The following is a 24651-nucleotide window of genomic DNA, read 5'->3' as shown; positions in this document are numbered from 1 at the left end:
CAGTCGTGTACAGGTTGATGGTCCTCTACTCTTTATCCACCGGGTTCCTATGGCTCAGCATTGGCAGCAGCCGCCTGGTACCGGTAGGCTGTGCCGCATGACCCGAAAGTTATGCGGCACAGTCTACCCGCGCCGTTTGACATCGGCTCGGGTCGCCGGGTGGAGCGCTTTGTAGACCAGCTGTTGCGTCAGACCAGCGCGGGGGAGGGCTCGTCTCACTGGTTGGCGTGGGCTGGCGAGTGGTGTGGGGCGTGTTGGTGGACCATTGGGGCTGGTCGGGTGTGTGTGGTCACTTCCTGGACCTGCATTGCACATTTTGCGTCGCTTAACAATTGCATTCCTGTTTTTGATAAGCACAATGCACGGAAGACCCAGCTAATATAATTTACTTTACTTGTGCATTGTGCAAAACGTGATTTGGCACGGTATCGAGGCAACCATAGGTCTTATGCCTATGCATGATATTTAGGCAATACGTTTATGAAAACGGTAGATTGATGCTGGATGTCAATTCGTATGCTAAATGTCGGCACGTATTAAATGAATGAATGAATGAATCAATCAATCAATCAAACAATCAATCGACATGTATAAAACCGTAGGTATAAATGGCTCGCAACCACTTATAGCAATCAAACCATCCTAACTCGGAAAAGCAGCCGGAGCCCTGGTGAGGCTCGAACCGGGACTCCACGCTGCAAATTTTGCCAATGATCCATCATCATTCCACCAAGCTAGAGTGACCGGCACCCAAATCCACAAAAACATTAATTGACTTTGCCGCCGACCTCCCGGCTCCGCCGCCCGCCCGGCCAGACTTTGCCCCGGCCGTAGCCACCATCCGGTGTAGCTCAGCGTAGGAGTGCGCGACTGCCAAACTGACCGGTAATGAGGTGCCCGGTTCGAAACGCTTCGGATGCTGGATGTTTATTTCTAGGTGGGAGGCTTTGCGTTTAGCCCACTTTTTAGAAAGATCATTTGGTGACTGACCTGTTTTCTTTCTTTGCTGCAATTCATAATGAGACCGTATGCACCCTTACCTGTCCTTCCGCACCCCACTTGGGAGATGGGTGGTTGCCCCCCCCCCCCCATGGGTTTTGTGAATATAGCTAAAACGAATTTTTGGAGGGGGATACGATCGGTCCCATACGACAAGTGACCACACACGCCCAGCCCCAGGTCCGCTCACTCCTTACCCACATCACCCCCTCCCCACACCACACTCCAGCCCGCCTCATCCACCGAGCCGAGCCATAACGAGCCTCAGGGCACCGGGGCGCGACCTGTCAGCGATGTTATATAATAACAGTGACAATATATCAAATCCGTGAACTCTACGAATGTCTTCTCGCAGATCCGGCAGTTTGAGCTTCTGAACGACTGAATGTTGAGGTGTCCAATTATCAGGTCTGGTCCAGTGTCGCCGTGGTGGCGCCAGCTCGCGCCGCCTCGATGTCCCCGACGCACAGTGATGCAAATGGGGTTCACGAGTGGCCATAAATACGAAAAAGGCCCAAAATTCAAGTTCAGTTCAAAAGAATAAATCGTAATATGGCCAGTCAGGCAAATGTTTGGGGTGTCTGAAAAAGTATGATTTTAATGTTTTTGTCAAAACCGGCCTCGTGTAGGATTGTCAGAAGTCGAGACATTTTCGATGTCGCAAAATGACTGTCAGGTACTTGAAATTCAAGTGCCGCTAGCGTGCGTTCATGTCATACAAACTGCAAAGATTATACATGAAAATGATCCCCGAAACCTGCTGCTTCTAATGCCACGTCATACAAAGCCGTATCTGTTTTGGTATGGCGGTAAGCTAACTATTTGTAATCATGTTGCAACCGCAGTTTTTTACCAAAAATATTTGCTTTCAATTCACCTACAGCACTCCACACAGTGTGTGCCCGCTAGTGCACCATATCATAGCATTCCCTAATCATTTCTGAGTCGCATCGTGAAAGAATTAAGGCGCTAGCACAGGGCTGACCGGCGCTACAGAAGTTTTCGTCCGGCACGGTCGGGTGCTGCGGCGCAGCGGGCGGACCGGGCGGCCGCGCCGCCGCGCCGCCCGGACACCGCGCGGCGGCACCCACCCGCCCAACTGCGCGCCCACTGCGGCACCCGACCGCCCGGACAAAAACCTTTGTAGCGCCGGTCAGCCCTGTGCTAGCGCCTTAATTCTTTCACGATGTGACTCAGAAATGCTTAAGGAAGGCTATGGTATGGTGCACTAACGAGCACACACTGTGTTAAGTGCTGACTGCTGTAGGTGAAACGAAAGCATTTTTTTCTTAGTAAAAAACTGCGATTGCAACATGATGATAAATAGTCAGACTACCGCCAAAGCGAATGAGATACGGCTTTTTGTGACCCAGCTTTAGAAGCAGAAGGCTTTGGGGATCATTCCCATGCATAATTTTTTTTCAATTTGTACGAAATGAACGCAAACCAGCGGCGTTTGAACTTGCGAGTGTCTAACCGTCATTTTACGACCTAGAAAATGTCACGACTTCTGACGATTATACACGAGGCCGGTTTTGACAAAAACATGAAAACCATGTGATTTCAGATGCCCCAAACATTTGTCTACTCGGCCATATCGCAATTAACTGGATTTGGTAAACTTGACTTTTGGGTATTTATGGCCACTCGTGAACCCCATTTGCATCACTGTGCGACGCCTGGACGCGTCCCTGCCCCCGCGGCGCACGCAACCGCCGGTTCCGTCCTCGCCGGTTCGCTGACAGGTCGCGCCCCGGTGCCCTGAGGCTCGTCATGGCTCGGCTCGGTGGATGAGGCGGGCTGGAGTGTGGCGTGGGGAGGGGTGATGTGGGGAGTGAGTGAGCGGACCTGGGGCTGGGCGTGTGTGGTCACTTGTCGCATAGGACCGATCGTATCCCCTTCCAAAAATTCGTTTTAGAGATATTCACAAAACCCATGTGGGGGGGGGGGGGGTCAATCACCCTCTCCCAAGTGGGGTACGGAAGGACAGGTAAGGGTGCATACGGTCTCCTCATGAATTGCAGCAAAGAAAGAAAACAGGCCAGTCACCAAATGATCTTTCTGAAAAGTAGACTAAACGCAAAGTCTCCCAACGAGAAATAAATATCCAGCATCCGAAGCGTTTCGAACCGGGCCCCTCACTACCGGTCAGTTTGACAGTCGCGCACTCCTACGCTGGCTGAGCTACACCGGATGGTGGCTACGGCCGGGGCAAAGTCTGGCCGGGCGGGCGGCGGGGCCGGGAGGTCGGCGGCAAAGTCAATTAATGTTTTTGTGGATTCGGGTGCCGGTCACTCTAGCTTGGTGAAATGATGATGGATCATAGGCAAAATTTACGGCGTGGAGTCCCGGTTCGAGCCTCACCAGGGCTCCGGCTGCTTTTCCGAGTTAGGATGGTTTGATTGCTATTAGTGGTTGCGAGTCATTTATACGGTTTTATACATGTCGGTTGATTGTTTGATTGATTGATTGATTCATTCATTCATACGTGCCGACATTTAGCATACGAATTGACATCCAGCATCAATCTACCGTTTTCATAAACGTATTGCCTAAATATCATGCATAGGCACAAGACCTATGGTTGCCTCGATACCGTGCCAAATCACGTTTTGCACAATGCACAAGTAAAGTAAATTATATTCGCTGGGTCTTCCGTGCATTGTGCTTATCAAAAACAGGAATGCAATTGTTAAGCGACGCAAAATGTGCAATGCAGGTCCAGGAAGTGACCACACACACCCGACCAGCCCCAATGGTCCACCAACACGCCCCATACCACTCGCCAGCCCACGCCAACCGCTGAGACGAGCCCCTCCCCCCCCCGCGCTGGTCTGACGCAACAGCTGGTCTACAAAGCGCTCCACCACCCGGCGACCCGAGCCGATGTCAAACGGCGCGGGTAGACTGTGCCGCATAACTTTCGGGTCATGCGGCACAGCCTACCGGTACCAGGCGGCTGCTGCCAATGCTGAGCCATAGGAACCCGGTGGATAAAGAGTAGAGGACCATCAACCTGTACACGACTGTACTAGAGTTTGCTACTATGTAACTTTCGCAGACTCATTTGCAAAGGCAATTGAATAACATTTTAATAGGGTTCAGTTATGCTTCATACAACGCCTGAAGTCTCCTACCAGCAGTCTTGGCATCCTATCAGTGTTGTGCGGATGGCGCTTTCGTGGACAAAGTCCCAAAACATATTATCCGTGGCCTTTCAAACATTCCGTCATGCAAAAGCTATTCTAAAAGCACGATTTTATTTCACGCACTGGTCCCAAAAAGCTGAAGCGACCGATTTATGCTTGCCCAGGGCGATGTCTTAGCACGACGTTCTTTGTACCCTAACCGTATGGTGGGTGAATCGCAGTGCATGATCAATGGTTCTCACTCTCACGCTCACACATCTACAGCACACAGTGGCTCAGATGCTCAGTGCCTCCGCAGAACGCTGGATGAATGTGTACAAAATGACAACGCTCTCGCACGGCACAAAATAAAACAGCTCACTTCCTCTCCAGCACGTGCAGAGCAGACTTTGGCAATAGATTCTAGAAGCCGGCGGCGCGGGCGCTGAGCCCTCGGCGCGCCTCACAAGCAGCCCGCTCTGGGCGCGTCCCGCGGCGGTCGACGGTCGGCTGGACGGTCGTGTCGTCTCGAGACTCCCTCCCCGGTCCCCCGGTCCAGGCCGGCGGCAGCGGCGGCGCTGGTTTGTACTGACTGGCTCCCGGGGCAGCGCCGCCACTACCGGCCGCCGTCCGCGTCCGTGTCCGCCGGCCGGCCGTGCACGCGAAACCGGTACAGACACGTGTAGTCGCGGTGGCCCCAGTTGTCGTGCACGCGCAGCTCCACCACGGAGAAGGTGGCGCCGGCCGGCCGCGCCGGGAACGCCTGCAGCGGCGGCCCCGACTCTCTGTACAGGTAGCGGCCGAGCAGGACGCCCTCCTGGTCCGAGCCGTCCCGCAGACCCTGTCCGGCGGGTGGGGGAGTGTGCTCAGAGCCTACTCGGCAGTCAGACAGCACAGCAGCCAGCTGGCAGCAGGCGGTGGCTGCCCTCTGCACATCCTCGCCATGTCAGAAGCTATTCACATTATGAGCGGAGAACATCTTACTTTGCCTTATCTTGGGACTGGAAATTGAAATCAAGACAACGAAAAAGCAAAATAAACACGAAAAATGTTCGAAATAAATCAGCTTATCAGCCAATAACTCGATAGGCAGTTTCCTGCTAAATCACTCCCCTAGCACTTAGCCCACTCCATATTAGAGTCGCAGGCCCGCCAGCTCCAGAGGGCAGGCTGTAGTCATGACTCACCAGGACGGTGAAGTTACGCGGCGCCGAGTCGATGGCCGCCGTGGGCGTCAGGTTGCGCGGGATGTGCTCCATGATGAACTCGGTGGGCTCAATGCGCCGCGACAGAGAGATGACAAAGTAGCCCTGGCCGCGGAAGGCGAAACACTCGCCGGGGCTGACGGACGGCTGCGAACGAAGCGGAGGGAGGTGTGAGGTCAGTAACAGCGCGTAAGGCAGCGTGGCGGGAAAGTAGAGGCGGCTAACAGCGGGCGCAAACTGCGGCTGAATACTACGCCCAACAGGACAAACATTTTATAAGTGATTTACTTCAGACACAATTCTAATTGAAATAAGATGGAATAGTAACATAATTCTGAATGAATTCTGGCGAGAGTTCTCTGTAGCTTCCCCAGTGATCCCCTGCGGTGGCCTTTAGGCCCCTTCGTGACTCGCATAATCTGCACCAATTCACACAAAATCCGCACACATTCTCACCTGTATAATGGTGCGCGGGTTATTGGACGGATACCACAGAGGGATGCCCAGCACAGAGATGCGAGCTGATTTGACGTTGTAGGACTCGGTGCACTTTGTGCTGATGACACTGCCGCCGGCCGACTCCAGGGCGTAGTCGAACTTTCCCGTCTTGTCGGCGTCGTACTGGGCCAGCGCCTCGCGCGCGATCAGCACCACGTCCTCTTTGCTGACGCCGCCTGAGCCCGCGGCGGCGGCGGCGGCGGCGGCAGCGGCGGAGACAGACTCCGAGGCCAGATCTGCCGAGAAATGATCAGCGTCACTCACACGGCGAGTGAAGATGGCGCTGTCCGGAAAGCAGTGGAATGGAATCGCGGAAAATATGTGGAGGTAGGTATGGTGTCGGTGATACAGACACGCAGACATAGAAACCAGCCTACATGATTAACGTACTATCACCTGGATACAACGAGCGAGGAGTACATACCTTCTTTGATGGTGGCGGCGAAGCCCTGCAGTCGCCCCTCCAGGTCGCTCTCCAGACTGCGCAGTCGCTGGCTGAGCAGTGTGCTCCAGTCGGGGTCGGTGCGGTTGCAGCAGGAGCGAACCTGTTTTAGGCTCTCCTGAAAAGGGCGGACAAAGGTGGGACGTTATGGTGGACAATATTGGGAGGCGCACAGTAACACAAATCGGGAACTAGTCACAACGTACAGCTCATACAGCTAACGCCGCTCGAGCCGCGGTGGCTCGGGGTACATCCCTTTCTCAGCTGCGGCGGGTCAGACTGCACTGCCGCTCCGGCAGCGCTGGGTCGGACTGCACTACAGCTCGGGCCGCGGCGGGCCGGGCCGCCACAGCTGCGTACCTGGACGGCCAGCAGGGTGCGGTGCAGGTCGCTGAAGTCGTGCTGCAGCCGCGCCAGCTCGTCTGTCAGGCCGGCGGCGCGCTGCTCCGTGCGCTCCGAGCCGTCCTGCAGCTGCCGCAGCTGGCCGGCCGTCAGCTCGAGCTGCGCCAGCCGCGCCTCCAACTCGGCCCGCTGCGCCGCCTGCCGCTCCGCGCCGCTCTGCTCCAGCTGCTGCCGCACGGCCGCCAGCTGCGCCGACAGCTGCTCGGCCTGGCGCTGCTCGGCGGCCGCCAGCTGCTCGGCAGTCAAAAGCTGGCCGGAGCCCAGTCCGAGCGCGGCCCGCACCGCCGCCGGCTGGGTGGCCGCCTCGGACGCTGCGCGACACGACTGCGGGAAAAAGACATGGGCGTCACACACCAATCGAGATTTCAGGGGGCACGGGCGGCACATACAAATACAGCACTAACCTCACAGCCACCTAGCCGCTAACACTGACTGACCTGGAAGTCCATCTGCAGCGCGGCCAGCTTGGTCTGCAGCTCCTCCAGCCGGGCGTAGACCGCCGTCAGGGACTCGGTGGGGGGCGGCGGGGCCGGAGCAGCGGCGGGTACTGCGGGCACCACCGGGAAAGCGGGTACCACGGGCGCAGCAGACGGGGTGGCCTGCTCCGGCTCCACCGCCGGTACCGCCAGCAGGGCGGAGCTCCCCAGCATAGCCAGGTAGCCGTACACGCTCTGCAAGGGGGTAAACACGGTTAGAATGAGCTCCGAGTCGAGTATACTCCTGCCTGACATCGTATGGTCCAATATGCTAACAAGATTGCAGCGTCACCCGGTCCAGCAAGGGCCGAAGCAGGATTGTTTGTTAGAAGAACAAGAAGCACCCCATTTCACAACCCGGGCAAATAACAATCAGCCTATTGAGCCCTCCTACGTGTTAACAATAATAAAACAGGCACCCTGCATGGTGTATATAGCGTGTCGCATATGAAATATAACATTGAAGAATCCATTAGTGAAATGAAATAAACGACTAAGCACAGGACTAACACAAGAAACTGGCGGGTTGGGTCGGAGCTGCATAAATAAGAGCAGCACCGGAGTGCGACACGCCAACAGCAGTATCTGACGGACATCAAATTGGCGGGAATGTCGGAAAACACGTCGTTCCGTTACGACCATCAGCGAATGAGATTCCTTCCGGACCGCTGGTCATAATAGTCTTGTTGATTACAACATCCCGTTGTTTGAGTTACCTGAGCATCGCAAAAAGTGTGACCAATCTACTCAACTAGAACACGCAGCCCACTTCCGGCTGGCAAACACCATTAGAGTGTGTGCGACTAGCACCAATGATACTCATCAGCACCACAAACGGGCACCATCTTCCGCCAAACAGCTGTTAGCTACGACTGGACGGGTACGAATCCGGTGATGGTGGCCAGTCACCACGGACAACAGGCCCGCCGGTCCGGTATAAAGTCTGTGACTTCTCCAGTTTGTGTAGATGGGAGACGACGAGCCGCCCGCGGAGGAGCCATGGGTCTGTGCGGCGCCGCCTGCTCGCTGCTCCTGCTACTGGCGGCAGTACCGCTGGTTACCGGGTCGGACGCGGAGGGCCCCCTGCTGCCGGTGACGTTTGAGCCGCTCGCCGAGCCGGCCGCGCTGGCCGACTCGGAGCTGGTGGCGCCGCCGGCCGCGCTGGACCGCTGTCGGTGCCAGCAGGCGTGCGCGGCGCGGCCGGCCTGTCTGAGCGCCGGCCACTGTCCCGGCCCGCCGGCCGTCTGCCGACTGTACGGCCGGCGCGGCAACACGTCCACCTGGGAGTGGCCGGCGGCCGACTGCGTGCTGCTGCTGCGCACCCAGGCCGCCCGGCTGACGGACCACTGCGCTGCGGACGCCGACTGCGACCGGCTGGCGCCCGGCGCCGTCTGCCTGTCGGCCGTCTGCGGGTGCGCGCCGCCGCTGCTGGCTGAGGGCGAGCAGTGTGTGGCCGCGCCGCCGCCGCCCAGCGCCGTGACCGTGCCCTGCGACCCGCTGAACGGCACGGCCCAGTGTCCACCCGGCACCCTGGCCGTCGGCCTCGTCACCAAGAAACCCGAGCAGGGCTCGCCGATAGCACCGCTGCTGCAGCTCGTCTGCCTGCCCGTCCAACTGCAGGCCAACGCCAGCGGCGAGCGCAACCTCACCAACCAGGCCAAGGACACAAAGACGTACGAGTTTGTGGACGAACAGGCGGTGGTCCGCAGCATCTCCATCGAGGAAGGGTGTCTGGGCGCGCCGCTGGTGGTGACGGCTCTGGCCGCCGCCCAGCCGCTCGGTCCGCCGCGCACCGTCACACTGACTGCCAACAAGCCGCTGCCGCAGCTGATCAGCTGCCACTCGGCGGTCGGCGAGGTGATGACCGGGGTCCGCTGGATCGACGGCCGCGACGACAAGATCGAGCTCACCTGCCGCCAGCTGCCGCCGACCCCCTCAGATGGCTGAGCAGAATTCGCAAGGAATACGCACGGCCAAGGTGAGAAAGAGCAGGATGGTCTACCTTTCGTGGAAGTTTCTGACTGTCGTAAACTACACAGCAGAAAACTGTGTGACAGACTCACAAAAATGTACGACTGGAAGAATTTGATCGCACAATAGCAGAATGCAAAAAAAAGTTCTACCTCTGGCTGGAAATGGCTTCGCACGGAAAGGTGAAAAATCGACATCGAAGTCGAAGTGTTGACCTGTTTTATTAGCACTTATGACTCGCCCTTTTAAGTGTACTGTGCATTTGGCAAGTATGTTTGCGGTGTAAGTGTTGGTGTGCAGTTGGTGTTGCACGTTCTCTGCCCTTACTATCCGTCCGGCTACGGTCATGGTCTGCCCACCGGGTCCATTCGGTTACTCACGCTGGCCGTATCGACTGTGCTGGTTCCGACAAACGCTGCCGTGTTTCTGAGGGCGGTCCAGGCGGTGGCGGGGGCGGCCTTCAGTTGGCTGAGTGTCGCCGACTCCTGACTGTCCACTGCCACGGCCGCCACCGGGTCCTCCTCGCAGTACAGACCCCCTGAGAAAACAGACGGGTCAATACAGACTCCCGTGGGACCGCCACTGGGTCCTCCTCGCAGTACAGACCCCCTGAGAAAACAGGCTGGTCAGTACAGACGCCTGTGGGACCGCCACCAGGTCCTCCTCACAGTACAGGCCCCCTGAGAAAACAGGCTGGTCAGTACAGACTTCTGAACAGACTGTGGGACCGCTACCGGGTCCTACTTACAGTACTGTCCCCCCCCCCCCCCCGCGCTGACACAGAGAGCGGTCAGTACAAACTACAGAAGACTCGCCGTACAGACTTACAGAAGCCCAGGTCATACCGACAGAACAGACCTCCTGCACAGCTGATATAGAGGCCCGATCAGCACAAACAAGCGACACATTCTTGCATACTGGCATGTTTGCATTGGAACCCAACTAAGTCAGATACGCGAGCATAAAACATTCAATTCAAACCGCTCGCAATCACGCTCTGTACTCACACAGCAGAGGCAGGAGCAGGGCCAGCAGCAGCAGCAGCAGCGGCAGCAGGCACAGGCACAGCCGCCGCCGCCGCTGGCCAGCCTCCTCTGGCGACAGGACGGCGCCGTGTCGACCAGACGCTGTCTCCGTCTCCGCCCACGGCCAGACAGAGCGCCACGCACCGCCGCCGGCGGCAGCCAGCGAGCCGACCAGGCCCTTGGCGGCACCGGCGGTGCCCCTGGCGGCACCACCGAAGGCACCGGCCGTGCCCCTGGCGGCGCTGCTGAGGACGCTGACGGTACCGCTGGCGGCGCTGCCGACGGCGCCGGCCGCTCCCGAGGCGGCTCCGGTGACGGTCTGAGCGGCGGCGGTGGCGGCCCACTGCACGCTGGTCAGGATGGTCATAAGCGCCGAGCGGACCCAGGAGACGGGAGCGAAGCCACGGTGTGCGGCGCCACCATCCACACAGTCCCCCGCTGCCGCCGAGCGCCGCAGTCGGCCCGGGCTGAGCGAGCTGACGGCGGCGGCCGCGCGGCCGGCCCCGGCACCCACGGCGCGCGCCCAGGTGCGCGGACTGAGACAGTGCAGCAGCCGGGCAGAGCGGCGCGGTACATCGGCAGCCTCGCCGGCCGAGCGGGCCCAGGCGGCCGAGCGGCGGCCGGCAGAGGAGACGGCGCCGGCCGCCTGACGCACCGGCCACCAGAGCAGCGACACCACCGTGGTCACCGTCACCAGCACAGACGTCACCACCGTGGTGACGGTGCGGCTCACCGCTGTGGTGACGGACCGGGTCACCCGGCCGGTGATAGTCTCAGGCCGGGCGGGCGCCGCCTGCGGGCCGGTGCTGCGAGACCAGTGCCGCTGAGCGCCGCCGCCGCCGCCACCGGCCGCCGTGCCCAACTGTGGCAGTCCCCGCATCAGACGGCGGTACTCCACCGTGCCGGGCTGCGGAGCGGCCGGCGCGGGGGCGGGGGCGGGGGCGGTGTCGGCGGTACGCTGCCGCCACACCAGCCGCCGGCCGGTGTCGCTGACCACCATCCACAGGTAGGTGAAGGGGTAGAGCAGGGTGAGCAGCACCGAGGTGACCGTCCGACCTGCCGAGAAAAGGCCATTGTCAGACACCGACGCAGGGAGAGCTGACACTTGCGTACCATTTGGGTGAAAAGGCATGTCAAAAAAAGGCTGAACTGGTTTGACTCACTTTGACACGCATTCAATAAAATATTTATCCTTTTCGTGAAAAAGTCTCCCTGGCATCAATCATCCCTTCCAAAAGCACAAAGTAAATATGAAGACTGCACTGATAACTCACGGTTTGTCTTTGTTTCCCGTGTGAGTTTGTAGCTCTCGTGTGAGGACGACTTTGAGATGTTGTTGTTCTCCACGCAGTCCTCATCGCCGGAGTCGACGTCCAGACCGCCGGAGATGCGGTACAGAGATCCTGCAGCAAAGTGTGAACGGTGTCAGACCCGACCAACACAGGAGAAAGTGCGTGTTATACAGCCTCAGACCCGACTAGACACTGGTCCGGTCAAACGTTGACAGGAATCTAATCAGTTTAAAGTCCGGCAGTTGCAGATCCGTGGTCCTACACTGACCTGACGAAGCGCGAACAAAGTACAACCGAAGCCTACAGCTAACACCAAAGTCCTTGTCCCTGTCCGTCCTACGCCAATAACGTACGATCACATTACAGCGATCATAGTCGCACTGACGGTGTACGATTACATCTTGTTTACAGCACAACGAGCCCCGGTAAATGTAACACGATCCTCCTGCCCTCCGCACACAGTCCCGATACTGGCAAACGCTGTAAGATCGCGAGGATCCAGCAGCACACGCACTGGTACCAACCGCCAGCGTTCCGTCGAAGGAGCACGCTGGACCGCGAGGAAGCCGAGGACGGGGCGGTGCGAGGACTGGCGTCCCCGCGCGCGCCGGAGGAGCTCAGCAGGACGGTAGCCACGGCGACCGGGTGGGAAGGAGAGGAGGAGGTGGGGGCCGTGGTGCCGGTCAATCGGTCTGGAATTACACAGCGGCATCAACAGATTCAGCAACTTGATTATAGCGCCATTTCCATTTTTGTTCACAAAAATCAAATGACATCGCAAGCATTACGATTCGGTTAGATTAAACCAGTATATTCCGCGTAAATGATTGCATCATCCCTTGCTAAGACTGTTCACATTTTGGTAAGTGATCCTAGCAACTCAAACTCCAAACGCCAGCATGTCCACAAGAACGATTCTGTGGTCATCGCTCTCCCGCCAAGCTCCAGTTTGGAGCCTATCCCCGTGTCTGCAGATACCGACCTTTGGCGGAGGTGGCGGCGGTGGTGGTTCTCGAGGAGGTGACTCGGGAGGCCAGCTCCCGACTGAAGGAGAAGTCGTGCACATCCCTCGACAGCTCCAGGTCCAGTCGGTCTGTGAACGGAGCGACGCGGCCGGCCAGTCAGCAACACAGGTGGCACAACGTACCACTACGTCTTGAATGGAGTCCGATTTAACGACTCTATTGGCAATGTACTGCCGAGCTAGTATAGCAATTAGTGGTGTCAATTTCAGAAAACGTATGTCCAAAGTTCGTCCAATGTCCAATGCTTACGTCGATTGTCCGTCCAAAAATGTCCAAGCCAGCAATTTGTCCAAAGATGTCCGACACCTACGCAATAGTTGACACTCAACACTGTTATTTAATTTGCTTTTCATGTACCGTTACAAGCTCAAAAGTGTTAATCATATCGAAAGCTGAGCTTTCTAATAGCCAATCAATGTTAAACACGACTACTTTTTAAAAATGTTGAGGTGTAGCAAGCGATTGTCCAAAGTTGTCCAAAGCCTGCTGCCATTGTCCAACCGAATTCCGAATTGGACATTGGACAAAATCGGAATTCCGAAGATTTAAGTTCCGATTGACACCACTAATAGCAATCGATGAGATGACCAAACAAAGGTCCATACAAACAACGTGAGAACGACCCAGCTCTCTCCTCCCCGTTTTTATTCGCCTCCTCAGTCACTATTCTACCCTTTTCTCTACCAATGTTTTCCTCTGCTCCAGTATCCTGTCCTCTGCCATGAGTGGTACAGCCCACCGCTAAAGTAATGTAGGGTTTTACCAATCTCAACGGTTGGCTTTGACTGGCGATTGTTTAACCCGCGACCTGGTGGGGGGGGGGCTATTTTTTGCCCCCCCCCCCTCCAGACTTTTCGATATATCTCGAGAACCGCTACGCCGATCGTCACCAAACTTACAGTACCCTCCCGGACATCAATTTTACACATTGTGACCAAAAAATTTTCCAAAGGCTATGATAGGTTGGCCGGAAATGACGTCAGAATGACGTCATGTTCTGCCGTTTTCGACCCAAAAAAGGGTCTCGCCGGAAGAGCTCTCAGGCCTATAGCTTTGCAAATACAGAAAAATGATAAAGACATAAAAGCTGTAGAATCGACAGGGCTACAAAACTGCTATCTCGGATTTTTGAAATCTTTAGATTTTGACCCCCAAAAATAAAAAATAAAAATTCGATATAATAATCAAAAAATCCAAAAAGTTTTTTGAATTTCGCAAAAACCGGAATATACATATGTGATAGTCCTTAGCGCCTTCCATGCACATACCAAATTTGAGATTGATACCTCTTTTTTTGGCGAAGTTATAGCGAAAAAACTGTTCAAAATTGCTGACGTCAAATTTTCAAACTCAATTTTTAGCAATTCTAGACCCCGTAGCGCAAAACAAAGACCACCATTAAACTCCCCGTGACGAACTGCATCGAATCAATACCCATTTTATGCAAAACTATCAACTTTAAAATTTGACCTTTTTTGGCCTGACCTTGACCTGACCTTGACCTAAACTTCACCAGAAAGTGACCTAAGCCGTACCTGATAGTCTTATAACCAACACCATTGAGTTGGAAATGAAAAATTGGCCATAAAACATGCATCACACAACCTTAGTAAAGTTGGGCTCATGTGACCTGACCTGTGACCCTTGGTGACCTGACCTGTGACCTGACCTAGTATTGTCAGTGACCTCTAATAGCAACATATCTACTAGGCAACTGACGCCCTATCGCTGATTCTCGACAAAATGCGTTTTCCTCGGTGTTATAGCGCATTCCGTAGAGGACCCGTGAACGGTGAAACATTTCATCTTTGACCTGACCTGTGACGTCATCGGTGACCCCGAGGTCAATGAAATTTGGTTTCCTTTGAAAAATTTGACAGGCCTTTCGAACGCCGTTTGAATTTTGCGGATCCGTCCAGTAGTTTCGGAGATACGAGGGGGGGGGGGGCAAAAAATAGCCCCCCCCCACCAGGTCGCGTTATAAACAGACCCCACCAGGGCGCGGGTTAATGCAGAGTGATCGAAAAGAAGATGTCAATAGCTAAAGTTGCAGCTGCAAGGGTGACGATACATATAAGCTACATTCAAAGTTTCATTGTAGTCTGGCTAATCGTTCCTAAGCTTCAGAAGCAGAACATACCCATGACTGAAACCCCACATTACTTCTGCTGTGGACTGTACATATGTACTTCCCACTTAAGGCCATCCAACACTGCTTATCTCTCGACCACTCCCGTCGCATCTCTTCCTTCCTCCTTCCCTTCCCTCTCACTCCCCACCCTCCCCTAACACTCCCCGAGCTGTCCCTCCTCCCTTCTCCCGGTCTCCACCCCCCCCCCCCTCCCCGTCCCCCACTGACCGTCCCGCCTTCCGGCGCCGACCCCCATGCCCGCCGCTCCCGGAGAGTGCAGACACCGACGCGACATGTTGGGCGGCGTCACGTGCTGCGGGCTGATGGTGTTGTAGCTCATACTGCGGGCGTACGTATAGTCCGTCTTCGGCTGACTTCTGCAACACGGCAGCCGAGCAGCGTCAGGCGAGGATAGGAACAGACCGTCACGACGTTTTGTCGCCATTTCCTTCTATGAGCCGTCAGAAGATAAGCCTGATTGCTCATTTGGTATGCCATAAGTAACTTTTTGATGATTTAATAAAACATGCTATTAGTTCCGGCATGTCTCCATCCCAAAACAGGTGTAGTCAAACACAGGACCTTGTATTCATCTTGTCTATAGATCCGTTTCTGCAACACGTCAGAACAATCGTCACATATAGCAGCAGTGAGCTCTTCCCTAACACAACAACTGAGCCACACTCGATCTGACGATTAGACCTTGACATGACCCATACTCGTTCGTCCTTGACACATTTCGACTGCAAGTAGCACATACTAGGCACATACTATCATAAGACTGAAAACGACCAGTTCAATCGGTTAAACTTACTGACTGTGTGCACCTCATGCCGGACTAACTGGGGGGCTGATTCCCTCTGACACACGATCGAAACAGTCTCTTCATATTATTCCTGCAGAAACAAAGTTATCAGTTTGGTACTCAAACACGGACAAACCTGAAACACCTTTGGCTTGGCTATTCACAGCCTTAAACAAAATAACATTCTCAAAATACCTTCTAGTTTCTAGGCATTATCGCGGACCTTTAGCTCTACATACATGAAAATGCGGCAAACAAATACAAATCCAGCGCAGAGTTCAAGTGCTGATATCAGACAGAGATCACGGTAAATCTGCTAGTTTCATATCACCATCAACAACGGGCATTTATCTGATTCAATCCACATAGAGTTATGCAAGATTTCACTTCCTAAACTCACTCATTAGCGCCAGGGAAATCAAACCATCCTCAGAAACAATCCTGAACAAGAATGTCGGCCGCACAAAACGGGCGTGGCAGGAACACGACAGTGCCCACCACTATCATACCGAAAATGCTGACACGTCACAATGTTTTAGGTTCTTAGATTCGAATACGTGAAACACAAAACGCAGAATTATTTGTTTCGGAAAACGTTGTACAAAATATTGTTCATAGCATTCAAAGAAAACCGTGGAAATATTCATCAGAATGGTATTCGAGTATTTAAAGTACCTGCCACATTCGAGTACTTGTAAATACCCACGCGTAATCACACTCGGTCAATATAGATGTCGCGAAGATCGAACGCCAAACTGCTGCTATAGCGTGAATATCGGCGCTTAACTAATATAGATGTCGCGACGATCGAACGCTAAACCGCTGCTATAGCGTGACTGCCGGCGCTAGACTGCTGCTATAGCTAGAGGGCAAATACACCCGCCCCCTTGAAGCCACCACGCAATACATGGCTTCAACCTTAGTCTACGACACGAACATGACGCACAGGAACATCTTCCATACAGAGTACACGATCTCGCCTACAGCTTAATCAGCTTAGTCACCGGTCGCTGAAGCGTGACGCCTCTGGTCTTAATCTCTACCGAGCGCACTAATCCGTCTGCTCCGACTCGTACTCGCTCCACTACTCCTAATGGCCACTGGCCTCGCGGCACAGCATCATCAACAACTAGAACCGCGTCTCCTACAACAAGGTTAGTCATTTTCCTTGTCACCCTATACGGTCGTTCCTGTAACAACGGTAAGTATTCTGCTCGCCACCGCTTCCAGAACAGATTCGCGAGATACCTCGCCTGCTTCCAACGTTTGACACTATCTGAGTCACTCTGGCCTACTACCCCGAACGGCATCACCACGCTGCCGGTACCAATCAGCAAATGGTTGGGAGTGAGTGGCTCGTGATCAACCGGATCTAAGGATACTGGGGTGAGTGGCCGACTGTTCAATATTGCCTCTACTTCACACAATAGAGTCAACAGAGTTTCTTCCGTGAACGTCTGCGAGTCCAGCAATGATCCCAGGATTCTTCGGATTGAGCGTATCTGTCGTTCCCAGACACCTCCGTGGTGGGACGCTGCGGCTGTGTTGAATTTCCATTCTACTCCTTGATTCAACAGCGTACGATGCAGCACATCTTCATTGCTTCGCAGTTTCTCCAACTCCTCTCGAAGCTCGCGACTGGCACCAACAAAATTTGTCCCCTTGTCTGATCTGAGCACCTTGACGTGACCTCTCCGTGCGACGAATCTACGTAAGGCGCACAGGAATGAATCTCCTGACAAATTTTCGGCGACCTCGATGTGGACGGCCCTCACCGCCAAACAAGTAAAAACGACTCCGTACCTCTTCACCTGCTTCCGTCCTTGTCGGACAAAAAACGGTCCGAAATAGTCGACTCCGGTTCGAGTGAATACAGGTTCTTCCGCTGTGACTCTGTCACTCGGCAGGTCCGCCATCTTCTGAGATTCTGGTGGGCGATGTCGTCGGCGGCATCCGAGGCAACGTCCAATCACTCGTCTGACGATCGAGTTCCCTTTCACGATCCAGAAACGTCTCCGTATCTCAGCTAACACATGTTGACGTCCAGAGTGTCCGACCTTCTCATGCACCTGTTGAACAGTTAGTTCGGCGAAATAGCAATCCGGGAGTACAATTGGGTGCTTCTGGTCCAGGGTGACATCAGCATTCTTCAAACGTCCGCCAACTCGGAGGATCCCATCACTCAGGAATGGATTCAGCTTACTGAGAGCTCCCTTCACTTCCTTCCCATTGCGGAGTGTCTCCAGCTCATCAGGGAAACTCTGCTCCTGTACCCACCTAACGACACAGTTCTCTGCTTCTTCGAGATCTATCAGCTGGAGTCGAGATGGACGCTCCGTTTTTCGACCCTGCGATTTTGTCGCTCTTTCCTGCAATCTCTTCTTCACCTTCAGCAGCCAAGCCACTGCCCTTAGAAGAGCCTGCTTCTTACTGTAATGACGAATGAGCACTTCGATTGGATCCTTCATCTTCTCTTCTGACACCTTCATTGCACAGACCTTCACCTTCTTCACTTCAGGGTCTTCTTCCGCTATCTTCACCTTGGTTGGAGGCATCATGGGCCACTGCTCCTCTGGAAGCCGAAGAAAGGCCGGTCCAGAAAGCCACCTCTCACTCTGAACACCTCGTGAACTGTCATCGGCCGGGTTTTCTTCACCTCTCACGAACCTCCAGTTCTCAGTCTTTGATCCATCGTGAATGATCGCCAACCTGTTGCTGACAAACGTGTGGAATCTAGTCGCAGTGTTCTGCACGTATGCGAGAACGGTAGTACTATCCGTCCAGAAGAAATGTTCTGTCTCCGAACCGAGCTCCATCGCGTCCTCTATCAGCAACCGAACACGTACCGCCGTCACTCCAGCCATCAACTCCAGACGAGGAATCGTTATTTTCTTCAGTGGAGCCAGATGTGATGTACCTTTCACGAAAGCGACATGGACATCTCCCTGCTGGTCAGTGAAGCGAGCATAGGTGACTGTACCATACGCCCACTCACTAGCGTCGCTGAAATGATGCATCTGGAGCGTCGCCATTCCACCGAATTCAGCTGGCTTCAGATGCCGTGGGACACACAGATCTTGAGTAGCATCCAGATGAGATAGCCATTTCATCCAGTCGCTGCGCTGTTGAGCTGGAATCTCCTTGTCCCAGATTTCTCTCGTCCTGCAGAGATCTTGTAGGATCTTCCTGCCACAGATTATCGTTGGCGAAACGAGACCGAGCGGGTCGTAAATAGAACTCACTGCTGAAAGGATGCCTCTGCGGGTCAACGGCTTCGCCCGCAGACTGGTCGCGTTGACAGATACCCTCAGCAGATCGTTCTCTGTATCCCAGACTACGCCCAGGGCGCGCTCTTCTGGTAGACTTTCACCGACTCCTGTACATGTCTGCATCACCTTTGACCTGTCGCCTGTCTGGATCGAGGACATAAACGCCGAGCTGTTGCTGGTGAACTTCTTGAGACTGAACCCACCTTTCTCCAGCAGCGTCTTCAGGTCGTGAGCCAACGAGATGGCCATGTCAGCGTCGTCAGTGCTCTTCAACACATCATCGACGTAGAAGTTGCTGTTTACAGTCTTCACTGCTTCAGGTGATACCTCTTCTGCGAAGTCCGTCGCCGTCTCTCTCAAGGCGTAGCACGCCACACTTGGCGAAGACTTCGCTCCGAAGATATGGACAGTCATCCGATACTCTACCACACCAGAGTCGGGGCGCCCGTCTCTCCACCACAGAAATCTGAGGAGATCGCGCTCAGACTCTGGCACCCGAACCTGGTTGAACATACTTTCCACGTCAGCCATGAAGGCGACTCGTTCCATCCTGAAGCGCATCAGGACATCGAGTAGCGAGTTCGTCATGTCGGGGCCTTGCAGTAAGCAGTCATTCAGACTGACACCGCCGTACTTCATAGCACAGTCATAGACGACGCGGATGCGGTTCTTTGACGCGTGGCGCACTCCATGGTGCGCCAAGTAGTTCACTCTGCCGTCGTCACGATGAATGTCTGCTACTGGTACGGGCTCAGCGTATCCCTTGTCGATCATTTCTTCCACAGAATCTCGGTACTGCTCAGCGAACTCAACATCGTTCTTCATTCGGCGACCTAGACTCGTCAGTCTTCTCTCTGCCAGGACGCGGTTGTTCGGCAGTACGACGTCTTCATCCTTCAACGGAATGCTGAACTGGTAGTGTCCTCTGTCAACTTTCTTGGACGCCTCCATCACCGTGAGCCACTTCTTGTCCTCCTCAGACAGGCCTCTCTTCATTGAGTTGAGGTTCTCTTCGTATTCCCGATCATACATTCCTTGTATCATATCTTCGATGTCATTCACCGACGTTCTGTAGACCTTTGTTCCGCTGTCTGTGGCTGAGGAAGACGTCACCCCACTCAGGATCCAGCCGAACCTCGTGCGCACAGCATACGGGCTTCCGTTGCGACTGGGTATCACTTGCAGCGGCTCCATGCTGAGAAACGCGTTGGCGCCGAGGAGAAGTCCAACGCATGTGGCGTCTGCCTGCTCGAATTCTACTCCTGTGAGATGTTCCCACCTACTGACATCGAGCTGGTGGCTGGGGAACTCCTCTGGGTCCACCGGGATACGCTCCAATTCGAACAGCGGAGGCAGCCGGAGCGCGTGCCGCCCACGTAGGTCCGAAACCGTTACTCCCTCTACTACATGTGTTTCCACCTTCGTGCTTCTGTCGACTGTCGTCAGTGAAAGCTGTTTGCGTGGCATGTTGTCAATGTTGAGCTCTTTGATCAACGCTGAGGAGATGAAGGAATGTGTCGAGCCGCTATCGAGAAAAGCGTATGTTTGACACGTACTCGTACCAACACGAACAACAACAGGCACAACAGGGAGAACTGGCTTGCTAGCCTCAGACTCACCCGCTGTTTGACATGTTGTTACTCTGGCGGCGTCGGTAGGCCCCTCTCGTTGCTGCTGCTGGGTGTGATTCAGCTCATGTCCACGTCCATGCTGATGTTGGACAACATGTGATTGGTCATGCTGACGGCCCTGTTGTCCTTCTCGTGGCTGTTGTTCCTCCCTTTGATGCTGAGTGTCGTCTCGATCCGGGTGCTGTCCACTCTGTTGCTGATATTGCCGCACGTACTGTTCAGATCGTTCCCAGTGTAGTGAGGTTGGATGTCGCCTTCCACATGTCCTGCACGACGCTCTTCGCCTGCAGTCGCGACTTCGATGTCCTTGCTTCAGACAGCTCCAGCACAGAGCCTTCTCCCGGACGAAGTTTTGCTTCTGTTGACTCGTGACTGCGGAGAGACTCTCACACTCACACACATCATGACCTCGTCGGTTACAAAATACGCAGTGGCTCTCCTCGGGACGCGGCGTGACATGAGTCGCCGTTACCACTGCTCGACCAGAGCTCATCCGTGGACTCGTTCGTGTCACCGGTGTCCTACTCATGGGGTTCCCGCCAAACATGTCCCTACCGTATGTGGGGTTAGACGCAACTCTCGCTTCCTTTGTTACAAACGCGACCAAATCGTCAAAGTTCGCTTCTCGACCTCCAATCTCTTCGATGTCATCAACTTTGTGTCTCCATTTGTTGATCAGTAGCCCAGGGAGCTTCCCCACGATTGTTCTCAGTGTCCTGGGGTCGCGAAGAGTCTCGTGTGTGCCGCAACTACTCAGAGCGTTCCTGCACTTGGTGAGCAAGATACCAAAAGAATCAAGTCCTTGTACATCATCCGCTCGAATCTGACTGTGATTTTCTAGACGAGCGATGAACGCCGCTGATACAGTACTAGGCCGTCCGTATCTACTATCTAGCAACCGTCGGGCTTCGTCATAGCCCTCCTGAAGATACATACAAGCAGACACGATGTGGTGCGGCTTTGTACCAGGAACCATGTACTGTTCTAAGTAGTACAACTTCTCATCAGGGTCGTCTAACTTGGACGCGATCTTCAAGTCGAATGCTCGGATGAACTGGGGATATTCAGTGACGTCACCTTCAAATCTCGCTATCTCCACTGATGGAAGACGCATGAACCCGGCGAGAGCACGCTGAGCGCTCTCCCCTGACGAGTGTGAAACTGTGTGTGCGCCGGCCGAGCGGACGACTCGTTCGCCGACCTGGTGATTCACTGGACGCGAGGTAGTTTGATGGATGCTCTGTTCATCTATCGGTGGGAAGTGTGGAATAGCACCATGTTGAACGACATGTTGACCTGCTAATTGTGATGCCTGTGAACATGCAGCATACTGATCCGGGATAGCGTCTGAAAACCTGTGCTGGAACACCAAAGACTGTCCTACTGAAGTGAGTGGTTCCTGACTGGCGACCTGACCGAGAACTGGTCCTCTAGCGCTCACCGAAGTCGGAGCTCCTTGAGCTTCCACGAACTGTCTTCGCTCTTGCATCTGCGGCTGTAGTACTCCATGTGGAGGCTGGGTCGTCAGTACCTGCTGTTGTTGCTGACAGTGCACTCCGGACTGAGGTTGAGTGATGTTCGCCTCTGCTTGCACCTGTTGAGAGCGTTCAATCATTTTCACTTGTTCAGACAAGGCAACTTCTCGAGCTTTGGACACATCAAGGGCTTCATTTATCTCAAGCAGCTCCTTTTCTTCCTGCAATCTGGCTAACTCCCTGCTCAGCTTTTGCTTTTCTGTCATACGCTTGAGCTTGACCTCCAACTCAGCTCTGTTTGCTGCTTCTTTAGCTATCCTAGACCTGACCGAGGAGGTAGAGGAACGGGATGCTCTGGATACATTGGATGCACTATCCTGGGGATGCACAACCTGTTCGTGCGAAAGAACATCACTTCTCACACCTAATTCAACTCCTATACTCTGACCATCAACATCAGTGACAGATCTACCACTATCAACAGCAGCAGGACAACCATCGGTTTTAACACCTGAATCCTTATCAGTCATGTTTGAGTTTACATTGGCTGCCACTACGACATGAGCACCATCAGATTGCTGTACACCTCTCACATCACGAGCATCAGGGTCAGCACCAGCATCAACAAGTTCATCCCCAACTGCAGCTTCTAGTCTCTCACATAGTTCAGCTTTAGTCCCCTTAGTGTTAAGACCCCGCCTCTCCAGCTCAGCCTTCAACTCACTGGACTTCAGTTTATGCATTCTCAGTTCTTAGATGGCACTCACTGCGTTTCATTGAGTAGTCTCGTGGCAGGTGCACTCACTGCAGTCGGATGAGCAGTCTCGTGGTAGATGCACTCACTGCAGTCGGGTGAGCAGTCTCGTGGTAGATGCACTCCAGTTGCAGTCGGATGAGCAGTCTTGTAGCAGACAGTCAAAACTATTAGTTCCGGCATGTCTCCATCCCAAAACAGGTGTAGTCAAACACAGGACCTTGTATTCATCTTGTCTATAGATCCGTTTCTGCAACACGTCAGAACAATCGTCACATATAGCAGCAGTGAGCTCTTCCCTAACACAACAACTGAGCCACACTCGATCTGACGATTAGACCTTGACATGACCCATACTCGTTCGTCCTTGACACATTTCGACTGCAAGTAGCACATACTAGGCACATACTATCATAAGACTGAAAACGACCAGTTCAATCGGTTAAACTTACTGACTGTGTGCACCTCATGCCGGACTAACTGGGGGGCTGATTCCCTCTGACACACGATCGAAACAGTCTCTTCATATTATTCCTGCAGAAACAAAGTTATCAGTTTGGTACTCAAACACGGACAAACCTGAAACACCTTTGGCTTGGCTATTCACAGCCTTAAACAAAATAACATTCTCAAAATACCTTCTAGTTTCTAGGCATTATCGCGGACCTTTAGCTCTACATACATGAAAATGCGGCAAACAAATACAAATCCAGCGCAGAGTTCAAGTGCTGATATCAGACAGAGATCACGGTAAATCTGCTAGTTTCATATCACCATCAACAACGGGCATTTATCTGATTCAATCCACATAGAGTTATGCAAGATTTCACTTCCTAAACTCACTCATTAGCGCCAGGGAAATCAAACCATCCTCAGAAACAATCCTGAACAAGAATGTCGGCCGCACAAAACGGGCGTGGCAGGAACACGACAGTGCCCACCACTATCATACCGAAAATGCTGACACGTCACAATGTTTTAGGTTCTTAGATTCGAATACGTGAAACACAAAACGCAGAATTATTTGTTTCGGAAAACGTTGTACAAAATATTGTTCATAGCATTCAAAGAAAACCGTGGAAATATTCATCAGAATGGTATTCGAGTATTTAAAGTACCTGCCACATTCGAGTACTTGTAAATACCCACGCGTAATCACACTCGGTCAATATAGATGTCGCGAAGATCGAACGCCAAACTGCTGCTATAGCGTGAATATCGGCGCTTAACTAATATAGATGTCGCGACGATCGAACGCTAAACCGCTGCTATAGCGTGACTGCCGGCGCTAGACTGCTGCTATAGCTAGAGGGCAACTACACATGCCCTGAACATGAAATAACGTAAAACGAGATTAACACGCGCAGTGGAAGGGTTGCGAGTACTACGCCCAGTGGAAGGGGGGGCGGATGTCGCCCCCCCCCCTAAGATCTCAGCTCCCAGTGGAGCTAGAAAGACGAAATTTGGAAGGTAGGTGGGGGCCATGGGGAACTCTGTTGTGTGTGAATTTCATGACCCTAGGTCAATATCTTCAAGGTCAAATGAGGTCAAATGTGGTCAAATCTGCCATATTAGCGACTTTTTTTGCGTTTACACGCCAATAACTCAAAAAGTTACCGGCCGATTTTTTTAAATCTTTCACTATACGAGAGAACAAACATTTGTGAGTATGTATGGTGAATTTCTAGATAATCCAACAATAAATATGGCAGTTAGAAGCCTGCTAAGGGTAAGATGTCGCCGGCTGAAGCGGCATCGGCCGACGCGGGAAACGCGGCAATCACAATTTTGTGTTTACACACTCATAACTCAAGTTGTTACCGGCCGATTTTCAAAATTCTTTAACCATATGATTGCCTGTACATTTTTCAGTCTTCTCACCGAATTTGACGCGAATCTAATATAATCAGCGGTAAGGAGCGCGATGTAAAGACGGAACCGTCCCGCCCCGGCACAGTCTACAATTCAGGCGGCGCGTAACGGCTAGCGCCGGCCGCCGCGCCGCCGCGGCGGCAGGATGTTTGACTTTACACCGCTATTACTAGAAAAGTTGTGAACCGATTTTCTTACTTCTTGCATGAGAAGATCCGCAATTCAATTCTGGACAGGTAGCCGAAATTTCA

The 24651-nt window shown here is 53.7% G+C and overlaps 2 protein-coding genes and 1 long non-coding RNA gene across 7 annotated transcripts in view; all 3 read right to left on the bottom strand.

Moving 5' to 3' along the window:
* Nucleotides 1-4245: 4245 nt before the first annotated feature.
* The window catches only part of LOC122365453, a 30299-nt gene continuing 9893 nt past the window's right edge, over nucleotides 4246-24651 (bottom strand). For all 4 annotated transcript variants that reach the window (XM_043336649.1, XM_043336651.1, XM_043336650.1 and 1 more), the window contains 11 exons: nucleotides 14823-14971; nucleotides 12421-12531; nucleotides 11421-11549; nucleotides 10129-11202; nucleotides 9502-9659; nucleotides 7112-7345; nucleotides 6633-6998; nucleotides 6255-6390; nucleotides 5789-6066; nucleotides 5315-5479; nucleotides 4246-4968 (listed from right to left, as the gene is read on the bottom strand). In XM_043336649.1, the coding sequence (XP_043192584.1) occupies nucleotides 4744-4968; nucleotides 5315-5479; nucleotides 5789-6066; nucleotides 6255-6390; nucleotides 6633-6998; nucleotides 7112-7345; nucleotides 9502-9659; nucleotides 10129-11202; nucleotides 11421-11549; nucleotides 12421-12531; nucleotides 14823-14971 (3025 nt within the window). In that variant the 3' untranslated portion in view covers nucleotides 4246-4743. The remainder of the gene's footprint in view (nucleotides 4969-5314; nucleotides 5480-5788; nucleotides 6067-6254; nucleotides 6391-6632; nucleotides 6999-7111; nucleotides 7346-9501; nucleotides 9660-10128; nucleotides 11203-11420; nucleotides 11550-12420; nucleotides 12532-14822; nucleotides 14972-24651) is intronic.
* Nucleotides 15163-21142, bottom strand: LOC122365451. The gene is made up of 2 exons (XM_043336647.1): nucleotides 15409-21142; nucleotides 15163-15206 (listed from the first exon to the last, which is right to left on the bottom strand). The coding sequence occupies exon 1, from the start codon at nucleotides 20844-20846 to the stop codon at nucleotides 16380-16382; it is 4467 nt and encodes a 1488-aa protein (XP_043192582.1). The 5' UTR covers nucleotides 20847-21142; the 3' UTR covers nucleotides 15163-15206; nucleotides 15409-16379.
* LOC122365454 lies at nucleotides 15163-23844 on the bottom strand. 2 transcript variants are annotated; one of them, XR_006253756.1, is made up of 2 exons: nucleotides 22542-23844; nucleotides 15163-15490 (listed from the first exon to the last, which is right to left on the bottom strand). It is a non-coding gene; the product is annotated as an uncharacterized LOC122365454 (long non-coding RNA). The 2 variants fall into 2 exon arrangements; XR_006253757.1 differs by having other exon boundaries at nucleotides 22580-23844.

The sequence above is a fragment of the Amphibalanus amphitrite genome, unplaced genomic scaffold (assembly GCF_019059575.1).
Source record: "Amphibalanus amphitrite isolate SeventyFive unplaced genomic scaffold, NRLGWU_Aamphi_draft 000740F_arrow, whole genome shotgun sequence".
Classification (NCBI taxonomy): domain Eukaryota; kingdom Metazoa; phylum Arthropoda; class Thecostraca; order Balanomorpha; family Balanidae; genus Amphibalanus; species Amphibalanus amphitrite.
This window is presented reverse-complemented; position numbering and strand designations above follow the sequence as displayed.